At 45.9% G+C, this 16215-nt stretch overlaps 1 protein-coding gene across 1 annotated transcript; it reads right to left on the reverse strand.

The window, feature by feature from the left end:
* Positions 1–777: 777 nt before the first annotated feature.
* Positions 778–16017, reverse strand: LOC124246799 (alanyl-tRNA editing protein Aarsd1). The gene is made up of 17 exons (XM_046675405.1): positions 15991–16017; positions 15506–15619; positions 15332–15398; positions 15128–15226; positions 13535–13624; positions 12754–12807; positions 8264–8395; positions 6412–6571; positions 5689–5746; positions 5084–5240; positions 4872–4988; positions 4530–4660; positions 4136–4202; positions 3863–3954; positions 3346–3400; positions 2145–2239; positions 778–1003 (listed from the first exon to the last, which is right to left on the reverse strand). The coding sequence occupies exons 1-17, from the start codon at positions 15996–15998 to the stop codon at positions 868–870; spliced, it is 1632 nt and encodes a 543-aa protein (XP_046531361.1). The 5' UTR covers positions 15999–16017; the 3' UTR covers positions 778–867.
* Positions 16018–16215: the final 198 nt, after the last annotated feature.

Here is a 16215-nt window from a genome sequence, read left to right on the forward strand (position 1 = left end):
GAACTACTTTATCTTCCTTTTATCATGACGTCCTCTTGATCTCTAATAATGATTCTTAAGGTCTCATTCATCTAATATTAATAATGCTACACCAGCTTTCTCTGGATCGTCTTCCAAGGTATCTTTTTCCATCCTTTTTTTTGAGGAAGATTAGCCCAGATCTAACATCTGCCGTCAATCCCCCTCTTTTTGCTGAGAAAGATTGGCCCTGAACTAACAAACGTGCTCATTGTCCTCTATTTTTTAATATGTGGGACACCTGCCACAGCATGGCTTGATAAGCAGTGCGTAGGTCGGCACCCAGGATCCAAACCAGTGAACCCTGGGCCACCGAAGCAGAACATGCAAACTTAACTGCTACACCACTGGGCCGGCCCCTTTGCATCCTTTTTCTGCCTCAATAACAGACTTGGAGCATCTTTCTACTGTATATTTTTGTGGCTTCTTGACCTATTTGCAAAGTCACTGATACTTTTTAGTTCTGAAACACAGGACTAGGAAAAGAAAAAAAAAGAAAACAGAGATGATGAATCTAAGCCCTACGTCAAGCCTCCAGACTGGTGTGCACTCGCCTAAGGCAGCAGGTATTTCTGCGTGAAGAAAAGTTTCAGCTGGGTTTCAATAAATTAGCACAACCCATCAACATAATGCTCATGCACGTCAGCTATGCCTAGCAGACCCAATTAGAAAGTTGTTTATTCACAAACATTCACTGCATAAGCATACTGGACTATACTGTATAAATTAGTCATATAAATACACATGGTACTACAATCATTTCAAGTCAAACTATTTTATTGTCCAAGAGATTCTGTGGTCACAGGAGGCCCATTCTCAACGGCAGGCGGCAGGGAGGCGCTGGAGTCCTCACTCCTCGGCGCTCTGCGTGCTGACATAGTCCTGGAGAAGCGCCTGCACCTCTAACCGCCGGCTCATCTTGGTGGCCTTGCCCTGAAAGCGGCCTTTCTTCCCTGCTCCTTTGCCTTCCAGGATCTCAGCCACCCTGGGGAGCAGACAAAGAGTCAGGGAGAAGGTCTTTGTGGGAGAAACCACAGAAAATCCAAGGGCAGCCTTGAGTCCTTCCCCAAGGGCTGAGGGGCAGTAGAGGAAGAGTAGATGGCTTCTAGAAATCCTTCCTAAAAATATCTGCATGTGTGCACAAAGTTATATATACTATGCTTATTGTAAAAGTAAATAACTGGAAACAACAGAAGTGTCTAGAAATGGGTTTGGAACCCTCCAGGGAGCAGGGTCAGTACGCATTAGGAGTAGGGGGCTGTGGACATAACCCCTTTGGGGAGCAGCAGTGAAGGAAGCTGGGGGTGAGTGAGAAGGTGGGACTCTGCACCCTGGACGAGCCCGTCCTGTCTGAAGAGGGTGGCCACTGCTCAGTTCCTTGAAGCTACTACCATGCGGGAATGTGTCAAAATTAGATGCTAATTTTGAAAATTTAACAGAGTACACAGCCCAAACCACTCAACAGCCCACATCTGGCTGCCTCTGCTTTAAATGTTATGTTTTCCTTCAATGTCTCACAATGAATACAGATGCATCAGAGCCAATCAGGACTTTGAAAACCCTAAAAGCCAGAAAGAATATGGGGCAATACACCTCCATATCTAATTTAAAATAATGAAATATAAACAATACAAGGAAAAAGTAGTTCAACAAAGTTCTGACTTTTCCATAACAACTACATCAATGCCTTTTTTTATTTAGTCCCCAAATCCTAATTTTTCTTCCCCAGAGAGTTTGTCTGTGCCTCTGCTTTGCTGGTGCCTTCAGCATATGCTTCACCTGCCTACTGATAATCTAGCACCTGTATTCACGTATGTCCTAAGAATCTCAATTTCTAAAAGAAAAAGCAGAAAGCACATGAGATCTGGAGCCAAAAGACCTGGGTTTGAGTGTCGGTTCTGCCACTTTAACTGTGAGCTCTCAGGCACGTGACGTGCCATCTCTCATCTGTAAAACTGGGAATGATGATGGTGACAATTGTTTCTGCTCAGCCCATCTCACGTGCCTATTATGTGAATCCAAATGAGATGGCAGATGTGGTGGCCCTTCTCATTGGTAAAGGGCTATATTGGTAGGTTAGGCTTAGAGGCTCTCCTACCCATGCAAAGCAGGCCACAGAAGATTACCTGGGCCCCAGGGTCTCCACAGCCTCAGCCGGCCCTGCCAGTAGGAAGAGTCCAGCACCTTTCTCATCGCCCACAGTTAAGAACAGGAGGGTCTCCTAGGAGGCAAGACAAGCAGATGAGCCCCGATACTTAAGGATGTGGGTCAGGCCTCCAACTCTGCACTCTCATCAGTCTCAAGAACAGATTTTCTTTTTTATCATATTGCAATATATAAATAGAGCAAATCAACATATCGTACACCTTATACTTACACAATGTCATAAGTCAATTATATCTCAACTCAAAAAAAAGAACAGATTTTTCCCCCTAAACCACAAGCGAGGTTTCTGATGAGCAATAATGTAGCCCCTCCACTCTGGCCCACGAGGGCCAAGAAACCCTTTTGAGAGTGACTATAGGAAACTTAGGTTGAACAGTAAGGAGGCGGCAGAAGGCTGCTGACCATGACCAACCATAAAATGCCTTCAGGGATCTAACTCCTGCCAACTTTTGCAGCCTGGCCACCACCCTCCCCCGACGCACCCTGTGCCTGCCATTGACGAAACCTGGTTCCCTCCGCCTGGCCACGTTTGCTCCCTTGTCTGTCAATAACCACTAAGCAGTCTTCAAGGCCCCTCCCCTGAAGCCTCCCCACCCTTTCAGCTAATGTGCTCCTGCGCCTCTAGCATTTATCACCCTAAATTGAAAATGTCTCTGCACTTGTTTGTCTCCCAGACTAGAGTGAGCTCCTCGAGAATCAGTACTCTCTACACAGAAGAAGTGAAGAAAAACAGACACACTCCTTGGCCCAGTGTAGGTATTCCGAAAAGTGTTTTTGAAGTAAATGTGAAAGACAGACCTGGAAATCACTAAGCTCTGGACTATCAGGACAGGAAGGGGCAGATGAAGCCAGAGACAAAGGAAAATGGAAGGGATGGCCTTCAAAGGGCCTAGCCTACCCCTGCATTTCTAAAATCAGGCCCTCAGCACACATAAATGTGAGTGGTTTGGAGAAGTTCCAGCTCTTGATGAAACTAGCTCAGAAGCTGGTAAATGTCACAGCCCCAGAAGGAGCACTACCATAGACCCCGCCTGGCACCTAAAACAGAGCTTGGCTGGTACCCTACTCTTCATGTATTCATGTGGAGGGACTTCAGCTAATCTAATGCCCCCTACTTAGGTCTCTACCCAGGGTGGACAAAGAATCTCATGCTCCTCTTACCTCTGACCCAATCTCATTGGCAATGATATTCATGAACTCAGAATCACCCTCCTTCCTAAAACAAAGGACACAGACGTGAGATCCAGGTTGGAGTGGGAGCTGGGAAACAAGAAGCCCAGCTCCTCCTAAGGCTGGCTTCACTGCTGCCTGCTTGTGCAAAGTGCCAGACCCCCTTAGAAAGAAAGAGAAAAACTGCTAGCTGAGGGCCAGCAGGACGGCCTTCTCAGCCTTAGTAGTTTAAAACAAGCTTTGTATTTGTTTCTGTCTCCCTTAAATAGGATTCACCCAGATAAGTGGAGATCTATCAGATGGTGAAGAAGGTAAGGAAAGGTGCTAATGAAAGGTACAGGGTTGTAGTGAAGATGTTTAGATCAAACCTAGGAAACCTGGTAGGTAACACATTTCTTAGGGTCTATTTAGCATTGAGAGTACCAATGAGCGACCCGCCTCCCACCACGCACTGCACACAGGGGAGAGGCTGAGCCGTAAGCCCAAGGCCCTCTGCTTTGTCTCTCACCTGTGTAATGCAACCACACCTCCCCAGTCTGGGCTGTTCCTGAGGCTGTGAGCAACGTGCACAGCCAGGTCTCTGAGCAGATTCAGGTTGTTCTGAAATGAATGATATAACAGGTAGAAAGGATAACAAGCAGGAGCACTACCTTCCCTCTGCTTCATTCTCCCTCACTCCTCCTCTGACAAACCACACATCTGGTTAGGCAGAGGGGCTGAGTCTGGGGAGCCCATTCCAGGCAGAGCCCAGGCCCACTCCACCCTCCATGGAATCAATCACCTTCTGCAGGAGCTTGGTGGAGTTCTGTAGCTTTTTCACTGCTTCCACATGATCCTCTGCTCCACACCTGCAAGAGAGGTTTGTGGAGACCTGCCCAGTTTCCCAACTGCCTTTGGCATTAGACGTAAATCAATGATGCCCTTCTTGATAGTTTGTCTTCCTCCAGATGGGGACCTGGGGACAAGGAGGCCTCGCAGGCAAATGAGGGGAGAGGATAAAAAGGAATAAACCATTTTGTGTGCATCCGATTTACTAAGCAAAGCGCTTTATCATTTATGATTGCATCTTCCCCCCCCCCCCCCCCCCGAGATGATTCTGTCTACATTAGGGGTAGGAGAGCTACGCTCCGGGGCGCCCTGGCTCTGAGAAACAGGAGCTACAGAAGGGGGCATACTTAAGCAGAGAGGTCAGTGCTTTTTCAGTCCCATGACTTCTCTCCATCCACTTAAGCACTCGGTTCCCAGCCAGAAATATCAGGTTGGTTTTGTTCTTTTTCCCCTTCTCAGTGCCCAGAATTTTAATGACCTAGATGAGACAAGCGGGTAACACACATGCATAAACCACAGTGGGTGCTGGGCCTGAGGGCAGGAGACACCTAGACCTCCCCCAGCTCTGAAGCAATAAAGGAGTGATTCGCTTAGGACTCAATTGTCCTCCTCTATCACTCCCAGCCTGTCGTGATCCCGCACTCCCCCGACACTCCCTCTCCCACCACTCAACAGCCCTTCTCACCTACCTGAAGGTCACTGAGATTGCTCACGTGGGTCCCACAGCACATGTTGGAATCAACGCTCTTGATGGTAACAACTCGAATGGGCCCAGCATGATCATCCGGCAGACCCCGGCCCCTCACCTGGAACACAGGGGAGGGAGAAGGGCTGTCTGAATTTCGATGAGGCGCCCTCAGAGGGCCATTCTACAGAGGCCACCCTGCTGGCTCTCCCTCACCTGCTCCACCTCAGGATCATCCAGGCTCAGTTCTCGCACATTCACGGGCAGCCGATCTCTGATTTTTTCATTGACACTTTGCTCGATGGCAGCTACTTGCTCTGTAGTTACAGAGGGGCTATCCAGCTCAATCACACTCCGGAGTCGCCCTAACTCCCTGCCAGAAGAAGTAGGTGGTCACGGGATGCTGATGATGACAATAACAACAACATAGGAAAGTTTACAGTTTACAAAGAATGTTCGTGTAAATGCCGTTATTTAATCCTCTCCAAAATCTTGTAAACTAGGGATTGCTAGTCCCATTTCACAGGTGAGGGGCATGAAAGAATGTGATCAAGGTCATGCAGCCAGGATTCACCCCTATGTGTTTGGGCTCCAAATTCCATGTTCTTTCCTAATCAAAGGCAGATGTCTTCTCTCATCCTTGCGTTCCCCCTAACAAACACAAGGTCACCCACCACCCCATCTTCAAGGGGAACAGGACAACACAGCAGATTTTGAATACTACTCTTTCTTTTATCCTCCTCCTCCCTGACCCATGCCTGGGAGAGGAGACGGTAGTCAGAGACCCATGCCCTGTGGTTAGTCTTATGCCTCCTGCTCACCATGATGTTGTCTTTAGCCCAAACAGATGGTCGGCAACTGCTGTAATAAGATGCTGCCCTGAGCAGAGAGAGCAAGAGACAGAGTGAGAAGCCTACAGTCACATGCTCCCTCAGTGATATCATCACAGAAGTTCTCCTTGTTGAAGACCTGCCAGGCACTGGGTAATACTCTTGAGACATACTTCATTGAAAACCCTCACAAGAATTCTGCAAGAGGCTTTGTGATGCCATTTCACAAATGATCTACTACAGAGGTCCAGGGGAATGACAAGGAGAGCTGGGACGGGGATGACTGAGTTGACAGTGGAAGGAAGTGGAGAGGTATTCAGAAGATAAACCGACAGGACTCAGTGATCCACTGACTTCCAGGATTTCAGCAACTGGGTGGATGCTAAGGGAAGACCAGGTCTAGGGGAGGCGGTGGCTTCTTAACTCTGTTTTGGATATTTTGAGTTTAAACAGCCTATGAGACATCCAGATAAAGATATCAAGTGGGAAGTGCGTAATACTCAATCCAGCAGTCATTCTAATAAATTTCCTTTAATTGTTCATATTGCTTCTGTAACACTTATCATATCCTGCGTGAATCAGAGCTGATTCTGAATACGTCCATCTCTTCCAAAGGGTTCACTCCTAGAGAACCCAAACCACATCTCAACCATCGTGGCATCCCCATACTTGGCAAGTGCCCCTTCTGTATGTCCCCCATCCCACCCTACCTACCTGAATGCTGCTGCATGTGGTCAAACCTCCGCTCCCAGTCCACCCGGACCTGGACCTCTCTCCCAGGGGTCAGGGGTGTCTGTGTGAAATGATCAGCCTGAGCCCCCCGGCGGGTCACTCTCAGCACAGGGACACCATCAATTGTACCATGGTCATCAGGCTGAGGGAAAGAAGTAAAGGAAATCAGTAGTGGGAGGCAGGGCTCACCCTAGCTCCTGGATACAAAGACCCCTAGGCAAAGTATGTGAGAAACAGACTTAGAATTTAAGATTCCCTAAAGGACAAGAGGCAATGCCAAGTGAGATGGGTCCACTCTGTTCCATGAAGGGACTGTCTCTGTCCTCTCCACTGTGAACATCTGTATGTTTCGTTCTTCAGAACAGAATTAAAACACAGATTGTAACTACAGCAAGGACGATTTTAGTAAAACTCAAAGAAACTTAATCCTCTCTCACTGCCTTACTTTACATTCTTATCTTTCAGTAGTCTCTAAAATGACTGAATTTTCCTCCCTCCCTCCACTCCATCCTCTGCACTACTACTAGAATTAGATTCCAAAATACTCATTCATTTAAAAAAGTATCAAGTGCCAACTGCTTACAAGACAGTGTGTCAGCCTAAGAATACAATGTAGACAAGACAGGGTCCCTCAAGGAACTAAGAGCCTGGAGAAGAATACAGACAGGTAAACAGATAACTGCAACATGATCTACAACAGGCTATAATGTGCAAAAGTGCACTGTTCTAGAGGAGCTCAAAGGAAAGAGATCCAACAGTCTTGGGGAATCAGGGAAGAGTTCTTGAAAGACGTGATGTCTAAAATGCGAACTTCTATGGACACCTCAGGGCACAGATTTTCCTTCAGCAGATCAGGAAACCCCTATGTTGGGAAAATCACTGAAATGATGACAAGTGGTATGAAATTGGGACTTTCTCACTATCAAGTTTATTGAACGTGTTTTCTCATGTCATTTCTTTGCCTAAGTACTTCCATGGCTCATCACAGCTTTCTGAATGAAGTCCACACACCTTAACACATCCTTCAAGGACCTCTGAACTGACCCATACTTACCTTTTCAAGGTCATCTCCAGCCTGTCATCAACATGCACCACAGGCTCCAACTATATGGGACTATTTGCAGTTACCCAGACACATCAGATTCCCTCAGGCTTCCCTGCCTTTGTTTGTGCTATTATCTCTGCTGGAAAGGCCTCTCCTATAATGCCCACCTTTGGGATTGTTATCCTCCCCTTCCATGTTCACACCCTACTCTGTCATAGCACTGATAAGTCTGCCCTCTGTTGTGCTATTGTAACCCATCTATCACACTTGAACTCTCTCAGAGGAATCTTTTTCAGTCCCTGCCAAACATCCTAATTCCTACCTCAGGGCCGTTGCACTCGCCATTCTCTCTGTCGGGAATACCTCCCCCTTCCCTGCCAGTACCACCAGATAACTGCAATGGCTCCCCCCCTTACTTCACTTACATCTCTACTGAAACAACTTGCCCCCTACTAGGAGAGCATCTCATCACTCTTTCCCTCAAGCTTTATTTTTCAATACTTATACCTAGCATACTATTTCTTTATCTCTTCAGGGTTTTGTCTGTCTTCTCCAATAAACATTTCATATATGAAGAGACACTGTCTTGTTCACCCCTTATCCTTGGAACCTGGAACAGTACCTAACATACGTTACAGCCAGATAAGTACTTGTTGATAAACACTTGATGGATGACCAATCGAGCTGAACTGAACATCTGTATTTATTATGGCTGAGGCAGAGGCGCAGGAGAGCATGAAGGACTTAGGGGCTTCCTGGGGAGGTCGGGCTGAGGAACGGGCCTGGTACCTGCCCCCCGCCCTCGGGGAAAAGCAGCGTGTCTTCCAGCACCACTTGGAAACCGCTCAGCACCTCCTTCTTGCCGTTGCTTCCTTCTGTCTGCAGCTCCGCGGGACTGCAGGAGACCACGGTGGTGGCGAACTGGGCAGAGGGAGGAGAGAATAAAGCCCGCCCCGCGCCCTCAGTACGCCGGGACCGAACCTAGCTCGGCGCTCCCTCCACGCGGCGCCCTCCTCCCGCCCCGCCCCAGTGCTCGCAGCCGCAGGTCCCGCGCCCAGCCGGCCGCACCTCCCGGGCGTAGCTGTCCCGCTGACACCGGAACGCCATCGCTGCTGTCTCCCCGACGCCGGGAGCGGCGCGCGCCGGCGCGCCTGGAGCGGACGGAGAGCCACGCGGGACAATCTTCAGTACGAGCCCGCCTCTGCGCAGACGCAAGAGGGGGAAGGATGGGGTGTGGTTTGGACAAATTTATTGAAAACGCGACTTGCAGGCTTTTCGGGGTTTCTAGCAGTTGTTTTAAGACTTTGAAAAGCACCAGAACACAAAACAGAACAACACTTCGGCCTGAATTTGTCAAAGCATTCGTTTAGCCCCGTTGGGCCCCAGGGATGTGTGTAATTCGGCCCCGCGGAATCCCAGCTAGGTGGCAATGGGAATGGTACTAGCCTGGATACACAGCTGCGCAACCCAATAGAAATGTAATGCAAGCCACATGTTAATAATATATTTTATTTAAATCAATATATCCAGAATATTGCTTTATCATGTAATGGGTATTTAAACATAAGTGAGGTATTTTTTTCCGTGCAAAATTTTTGAAACCTGGTGTGGATTTTACACTTACAGCACATCTGTTTGCACCAGGCACATTTCAAGTACTACTCAATAACCACATATGACTAGTGCTACCGAATTGGAAAGTGTAGATAAAGAGGTCAACAGAAGTTAACGACAGAAGTGAACAAACTGCAATCAGTGCCTTAAAACGTTAAACGGACTAAAAGTAAAAATTAACTTTCTGCTCTTTCAAACCAACTAATAAAAAGCTTGAAGAATCCAGATGTTTCAGAATTTAGAATTTCTCAAATTTTAGGCAGTAATGCAGAGCATACCCCATGTGTTATGTAAAACGCTCTATTTGGAACTCTGGAACAACACCATGTAATCAAAGGCATGAATATTTATGCTGAGGAATAAGCACACTAAATGGAATAAACAAAGACTATAAATAACCTCACATCATTTTAGGTCAGGTTTTGCTGTTGAATGAGTTTTGGCGTCAATTTTTTTTTTTAAGTTGGTTTTCAGAACTTGTCAGTTTTCAGAATTGTGGATAAGGGGACATATGCTATACAAGTTCAAGTCCCAGCTCTGCCACTTATTGTGACCTGTTTGATCACCTATGAAGACCTACTTATTTTATAAGGTTTATATGAGGTTCAAAATTTTAAATGAGATAATATATAAATACTTAGTAAATTGTAAAGCATGATACAAATATAGCTTTGTAGGGGCCAGCCCTGTGGCGGAGTGGTTAAGATGGGGTGCTCTGCTTCAGTGGCCCAGGGTTTTGCCAGTTCGGATCCTGAGTGTGGACATGGCACTGCTCCTCAAGCCATGCTGAGGCAGCATCCCACATGCCACAACTAGAAGGACTCACAACTAAAAATATACGACTATGTACCAGGAGGCTTTGGGGAGAAAAGGGAAAAAAATAAAATCTTTAAAAATATAGCTTTGTATTATCAGTTTTTTAAAAAGTTTAAAAACTAATGTCAATAGCAAAATGGGCAAAAGATATGGACAGAGCATACTAAAAGAAATATAAATCACTAATAAAAATAAACAATTTGCAATCTCCTAATTAAAAGCAAATTAAACCAGGTAAAATTTTTTTATCTTGGCAAATATCTAAAAAGCTTTGGAAAATGGAGCACTCTCAGTGGTAGGAGCGAGAATTGGTGCAATTTCGTCTAAGAGCATCTTGGCAACAGTTTTCAAAATGCTTAAAAGGGGTCAGCCTGGTTAAGTTCACAGGGTCTGCTTCAACAGCAGGGGTTCACAGGTTAGGATCCTGGGCGTGGACCTATACACTGCTCAACAAGCCATGCTGTGGTGGTGTCCCACATACAAAATAGAGAAAGATTGGCACAGACGTTAGCTCAGGAAGAACATTCCTCAGCAAAAAAAAAAAAAAGAACAAGTTTAAAAGTATCTACTCTTTGACCTAGCAATTCAACTTCTAGAAATTTATCTTATAGATATTCTTGCCAAATATGTAAAGATCTACATTTTAAAATGTTCATTGTAACATTGTTTGAAAATTTAAAAAGACTAACAACGACATAAATGTCCCTCAATAAGGAACCAGTTAAATTATGGAAAATGTATTAAACTGAATACCATGTAGCCATGAAAAAGAGTTAGATCTATGTACTCTGATTTGGAGAGTTCCAATATTTATTAAGTGAACAAAAGCAGAGTGCAAGACGTACATAGTATGATTCCAATTGTGTACACACACACGCTGCATTTGCTTATATATGTATTAAATTTTAATATATATTATACTGTATATAAGTACATGATACTGCATATGTTTATGTTCCATATATGTTGTATATGTTTTATATGTTATATATAACTATATAATTAAATTTTTTTTTTAAGATTGGCACCTGAGCTAACAATTGTTGCCAGTGTTTTTTTTTTTCTGCTTTTTCTCCCCAAATCTCCCCAGTACACAGCTGTATACCTTAGTTGTGGTTCCTTCCAGTTGTGGCATGTGGGATGCCACCTCAGCATGGCCTGATGAGCGGTGCCATGTCCGCGCCCAAGATCCGAACCGGTGAAACCCTGGGCCGCTGAAGCGGAACGCGCGAACTTAACCACTTGGCCACAGGGCCGACCCCCTATATAATTATCTAATTATAGGTATTATGGAATTTATAACGTGTAGTGTATATACATATATAGATACATAAATTTATTGTAGAAACTGTTAACATTGCTTACCCTCATTGAGTGTAAATTCTACTTTACATTTTATACATTTCGATACTGTTTTACTTTTTTAAACTATGTCCATATATTACTGATAGAGACTTTAGAGTTTAATTTTTTAAGACTCTCAGTACTTTACTGTGCGCTCCAGGGCCTAGGTACTGCACTGTGTTTAAGTCACAGTTCAAGTACACATTAGGCACTCCAAAAATGTTGTGGATGAATGGAGTAGCTGATGGATGGAGGAATAAACAGACATGGTCATTAACTACTGTAACAATCAGCTTTAAAAGTATAAAGAGATTTCGGAAGCGTGTAGGAAGCTGAGGTGGGTTTCCGCCTGTTTCTAAGGGTCTTAGAATTAGCCATATAGTGAAAGGCTGGTTTCTGCTCTGAGAAATCAAAGCATAGAGCTGGGCATGGGGAAGTCCCCCGGCTTGGTTACAAGCCTGCTCCCAACATCTTCCTTTTTCCAGTTTCAACAATGAGGGCCAGGATCTGTGACACCCACCTCTCCCCTGAAAGGAACTATAGAGGGAGAAGAGGTTTGCCTTCAGGAGGAAGAAGTACAAGAAGAAAGAGAGAACAGTTCCTAGAGATTTATTATAATCTATAAGCTTCTTTGCCTTTTGCTCTGCCACATACACACACCTGCTCAAACACTCAAGAGAGCCCTGATGAGCGGCCCAAACACAGAGAATATAGTCAATTGGTAGGAATTCAGAAGCCCCACCAGTCTACTCCTCTCGTATCCTGCCATCTGATGTAGCAGCCATAGTCAAGTGCCTAGGAGAAGAAATAAAGCTTGAGGGAGGACCATTAATAAAGAGCTTCTAGGAAAGCTCAGAGATCCCAAAGGACCATGGCGCACAGCCAGAGAACTGACAAAGGCCTAGGCCCTAGCTTGTCAGAGTGACTGGAAGATAGCCACAGCTTCCTCCCCAGCTCTACTGTCACAGGAGGTTAATTACTTGTTGCGTCGGCACTGTCAGAATCATCCTAGGAAAAAAAAAGACAAAAGCAACTGTAGAGTCTTCAAAGAGTGAACATTTGTGTTCACAAACGCTGCTCACTCCCTCCTGCTCTTCAAGTTTTCCTTTATGATTTTCTGAATCACATAACTTCTTGGGAGGCTAATACAAAAAGATTTAAACTTTGGAAAATAAAATAAACCACTGGTACTCAATAAACAGCACTGTGTCATGCACCATTTAGTTTCAGAATTTCAACCAACGCTACTGCTCCTTACAGCTGTAAAGATAGTCAACAGGGCCAGATCTGCTCTAGGAGGAAGAAGCAGAGGGGGAGAAGGAAGGGAGGAGAGTCTTGCTGGGGTTTTCTAAAGCCTGGAGAAGAACATTCAACCTCCTGTATCAAATTCAAATTCATCTAACATGCACTGAGAAGTGCCGTGTGCTAGAGATACAGGAGCTTTTTAGTATCTTATTTTTTAAAGCTAAAGGAAACTGACAGCTTGAGGGGCAGGCTTTACTTACATCCAGGTCATCCATGGCTGGGGGAGGTTTCTTGGTGCTGACCTTCTTCAAAAGCTAGTGGGAAGAGAAAAGTAGTCACAGAGATAAGAGGGGTGAGGGAAGACCAACCTGCATATTCACAGACCACAGGAGAATGGTCCCAGCCAGACAACTGCCTTGTCTTTAAAATCCCTACCACATCACTGGGACGAGTTGGAGAAAAGTAAATTTATCTCCTTTTAAAAGGAAATTTAAACACACACAGAGCACCCTCCTTACTAATCCAGGTTAGGGTCTGTTAGTGTTTTGCAACTTGCATAAATAGTAGCTGAAATTCTGAAACCAAATAATGTATGGCAGGGTGTAATTTATTGGGAGCTACTGATTTATTTTATGATGTGAATTTTTATACTGCTTAGTTTGAGCTTCCCATGAAGTTGTCTGGCTTGCGAAACACACACTCACATGCGCACGTGCATACACACACACACACAAAGAAAACAGAAGAGAGAACAAGAATTACAGAAAAGTAGTAAAAGGTTTTGTCAAACTTTTTCAGAACACAGGCTCTACTCGGTGAATAGTGAGTGAATCTATGTATACAATTTCATTAACAGAATATTCATTTCTCTCCTCCCTACTAAGTAAACATTGTACAAAATATGTAAAGACTATCAGCACCAGTGAGTAGGCTGCCTGGGGAGCTCATATATCTCTGCCTAGCCCTGATGACAATCCTCCAGAGAAATGTGTGCAGAGAGAGACACAGAAAATGATCAAGATGGGCAGACTATGGCATTACCTCTGCGTAATGTTCCACCTGAGCCAGCTCCACCTCTTCATCCCCTTCCCAGTCTCTCCAGTTATCAAAGTCCACAGACAACCACACTGGCTGCAAGAGGAAAGCATGGAGAGTCATAGCAGCAGGAGAAGAGCATAAAAAATGCGGACGTGTACATAGGAGAGTGCTTGGGGGAAAGAGGGTCAATGGCAGTATAGTCTTCCCAACAGCACCCCTCTGACTAAGCCCCCTCCAGGCTGCCATATCATCATCTTCATCCACAAAGATTTTCCAGGAACCTACTAAGTGCCAAGCACAATGCCAGGCATTGTAGAGGATGAAAAAGCATAGAAATTCTGCCCTCCAAGAGCAGACTGGCTAGGGGGATAAGAGATCTGGAAAGATAACTATCATAAATCATCACAGGAGTCAACCAAGCTGCATTCCCTGGGGTCAGAGACAACCCTTTGAGGCCCATGTTCCAAGATCCCACATTTAGACAGGGAATGAAGTCACTCATTCATTTAATAGATATTTTTCTAACGCATACTTTGGGTCAGATTCTGAGCGTGGCATGGGGATTATAAAAATGTTCAATACAGTCCCAGCCATCACGAAGCAAATGGGGAAGGGAAATTAATTTTAATATAGTATGGAAAGGGTGGTGGTGGGTTATGTAGAGGATATTATGGGAATCTGGAAAGTAGCTCTGGGAACCAAGGCTTCTTGGAGTAGCAGGGCCCTGAAGGATGAGCAGGGGTTAGGTGGGTGAAGGTGCTGAAGATGGAGGCTTTCCAGGAAGAAGCCACAGCTTGAGCAAAGGCACGGAGGTGAGAAATAGCCTGGTGTGTGCAACAGAACTGCAAGCAGTTTGCTGTGGCTGGAATGTGAAGTTTGAGGCAGGGAATTATGGGACATAAGGCTGCAGAGGGGAAGAATAGCCAGGTCATGAGCTTATATGTCATGCTATGGTGCATGGACTTCATTCCGAAGTGCAGAAGTTACAAGCTCAAATGCCTGCAAGAGTCAGAGAGAGGATGAAAAGGAGTAAAGTGAGGTGGTGCACATGCACCAGTTAAAGGTCCAACTCTAGGCATTTGGGAATTTAGACCAGTGTGGCCAGAGAGAGAAGCTGATAATCTGGATTTTTAGGTAAAATCTCCACATTTTTAAATGTCCGCAGCTAATCAAAAACTTTAAATGTCAGTAACCAATTAAAATAATTTTTAACACGGGAAAGATTGCTAAAACAAATTTGAGAGCCAGATCCAGCCAGCAAGCAATTTTCAACCTTTAGGGGAAAAGAAGCCACTGGAGGGTCTTAAGTGGGAGAGTGACAGGGTCAAATGTGTGTTTTACACAGACCATGCCAGGAGCAATGCAGAGGATAGATTGGAGGTGGGGCTGAAAAAACACAAGTCTCACTCAGTGATGGATGAGGCCTGAATTAGGAAGAGATGAAGTAATGGATTCAAGAATATTTAGGAAGTCAAATAGGCAGGACCTGGTGCATGACTGAGTGTTGGTGGGAAAGGAATCAAGAGTGATTCCCAGACCTAATTTGGGTACCTGGGTACATAGAGAGCACAGGACAAAGAGCAGGCCACTCCCCACCTTGATATCCTCCTTGGTGAGCCGGGGCCAGGCCACTTTCTCCTTCCATTTCCTCACAAAGCAAGTAATGGAGCGGCCAGAGCGCTTATCCTGGGAGTCCTGCCAGATAGAGAGCTTCATTCTTAGGGTCTGAGGTTCAGAATGAATCTCCAGTTTCCCTGGGCAGCCTTTCCACCCAGACCTTACTCTCCCACCCACCCTTACCTTGGAGTTCACCTTGGCATAGAACTCAATTTCATTGTACAATTCCACTCCATCGGCACTCTTGCAGCTGAGGAGACAATGCAGCTGAGGAGATGCTGAAGGCTGAGTGTGGGGGTATTAGGAGAAGGAAAAGGCTCCCGGGAAGCCAGGCTCTCCATAGGGGAGAGCTATTACCTGAACACAAGGCGGTGGTCTTCGATGAGCACATGGACATCGGTGCTATCCTCAACACAAAACTCCATGAACACATACTTGGGCCTGTCGTACCACAGGGTCCGGGCATGCTGCCTGAAGAGCAGTTGAGGTGGGGCTTCATGCAGGTGGGAGAGTGAAGACTGAGGGCATTCGGGAAAGGTGGAAGGAGGGGAAAATATAGGGCCATTTTATGCTTCAGCCCTGTCAAAGTGGAGCTAAGTGAGACAGAAAGGGGAGTGATGGGAGAGGGTGTGTGTGGTGAGGGGGACCTTGGGGAGAATCCGAAGTGCGAGGGTAGAGAGATGGGGAGTCATAGAGAACATTCAGGTCACACTTCCCCTCACCACCCCAAAGTTACAAGAGATCTAGGGTCGGAGGTTCCCATGAGACCTGGCAGAACCTGGAGCGCCCAGAAAATGCGGGGCAGGGAATCTCCAGCGAAAAGGGCGGCCGGAAACACTCACCGTGCCATGGCGGCTCCCACTGCCCCGTGGCTTTTGGCGTCCGAGGCAGGGGCCGCTATCTTTAGATCCTGGGGACGCCCCCAGCAGCTGCCTCTCCTTACATGGTCAGGGAAGGGTTTAGAGGAAGGGGGAACGTGGCCCTATAGCCAAGAGATCCACACTCGGGAGAGACTCTGAGAGAGCATAATCCCCGCAGCCCTTCCCATCTCGGGGTCTCCAGAAATG

This window comes from Equus quagga, chromosome 11, assembly GCF_021613505.1.
Source record: "Equus quagga isolate Etosha38 chromosome 11, UCLA_HA_Equagga_1.0, whole genome shotgun sequence".
In the NCBI taxonomy this organism is placed as follows: domain Eukaryota; kingdom Metazoa; phylum Chordata; class Mammalia; order Perissodactyla; family Equidae; genus Equus; species Equus quagga.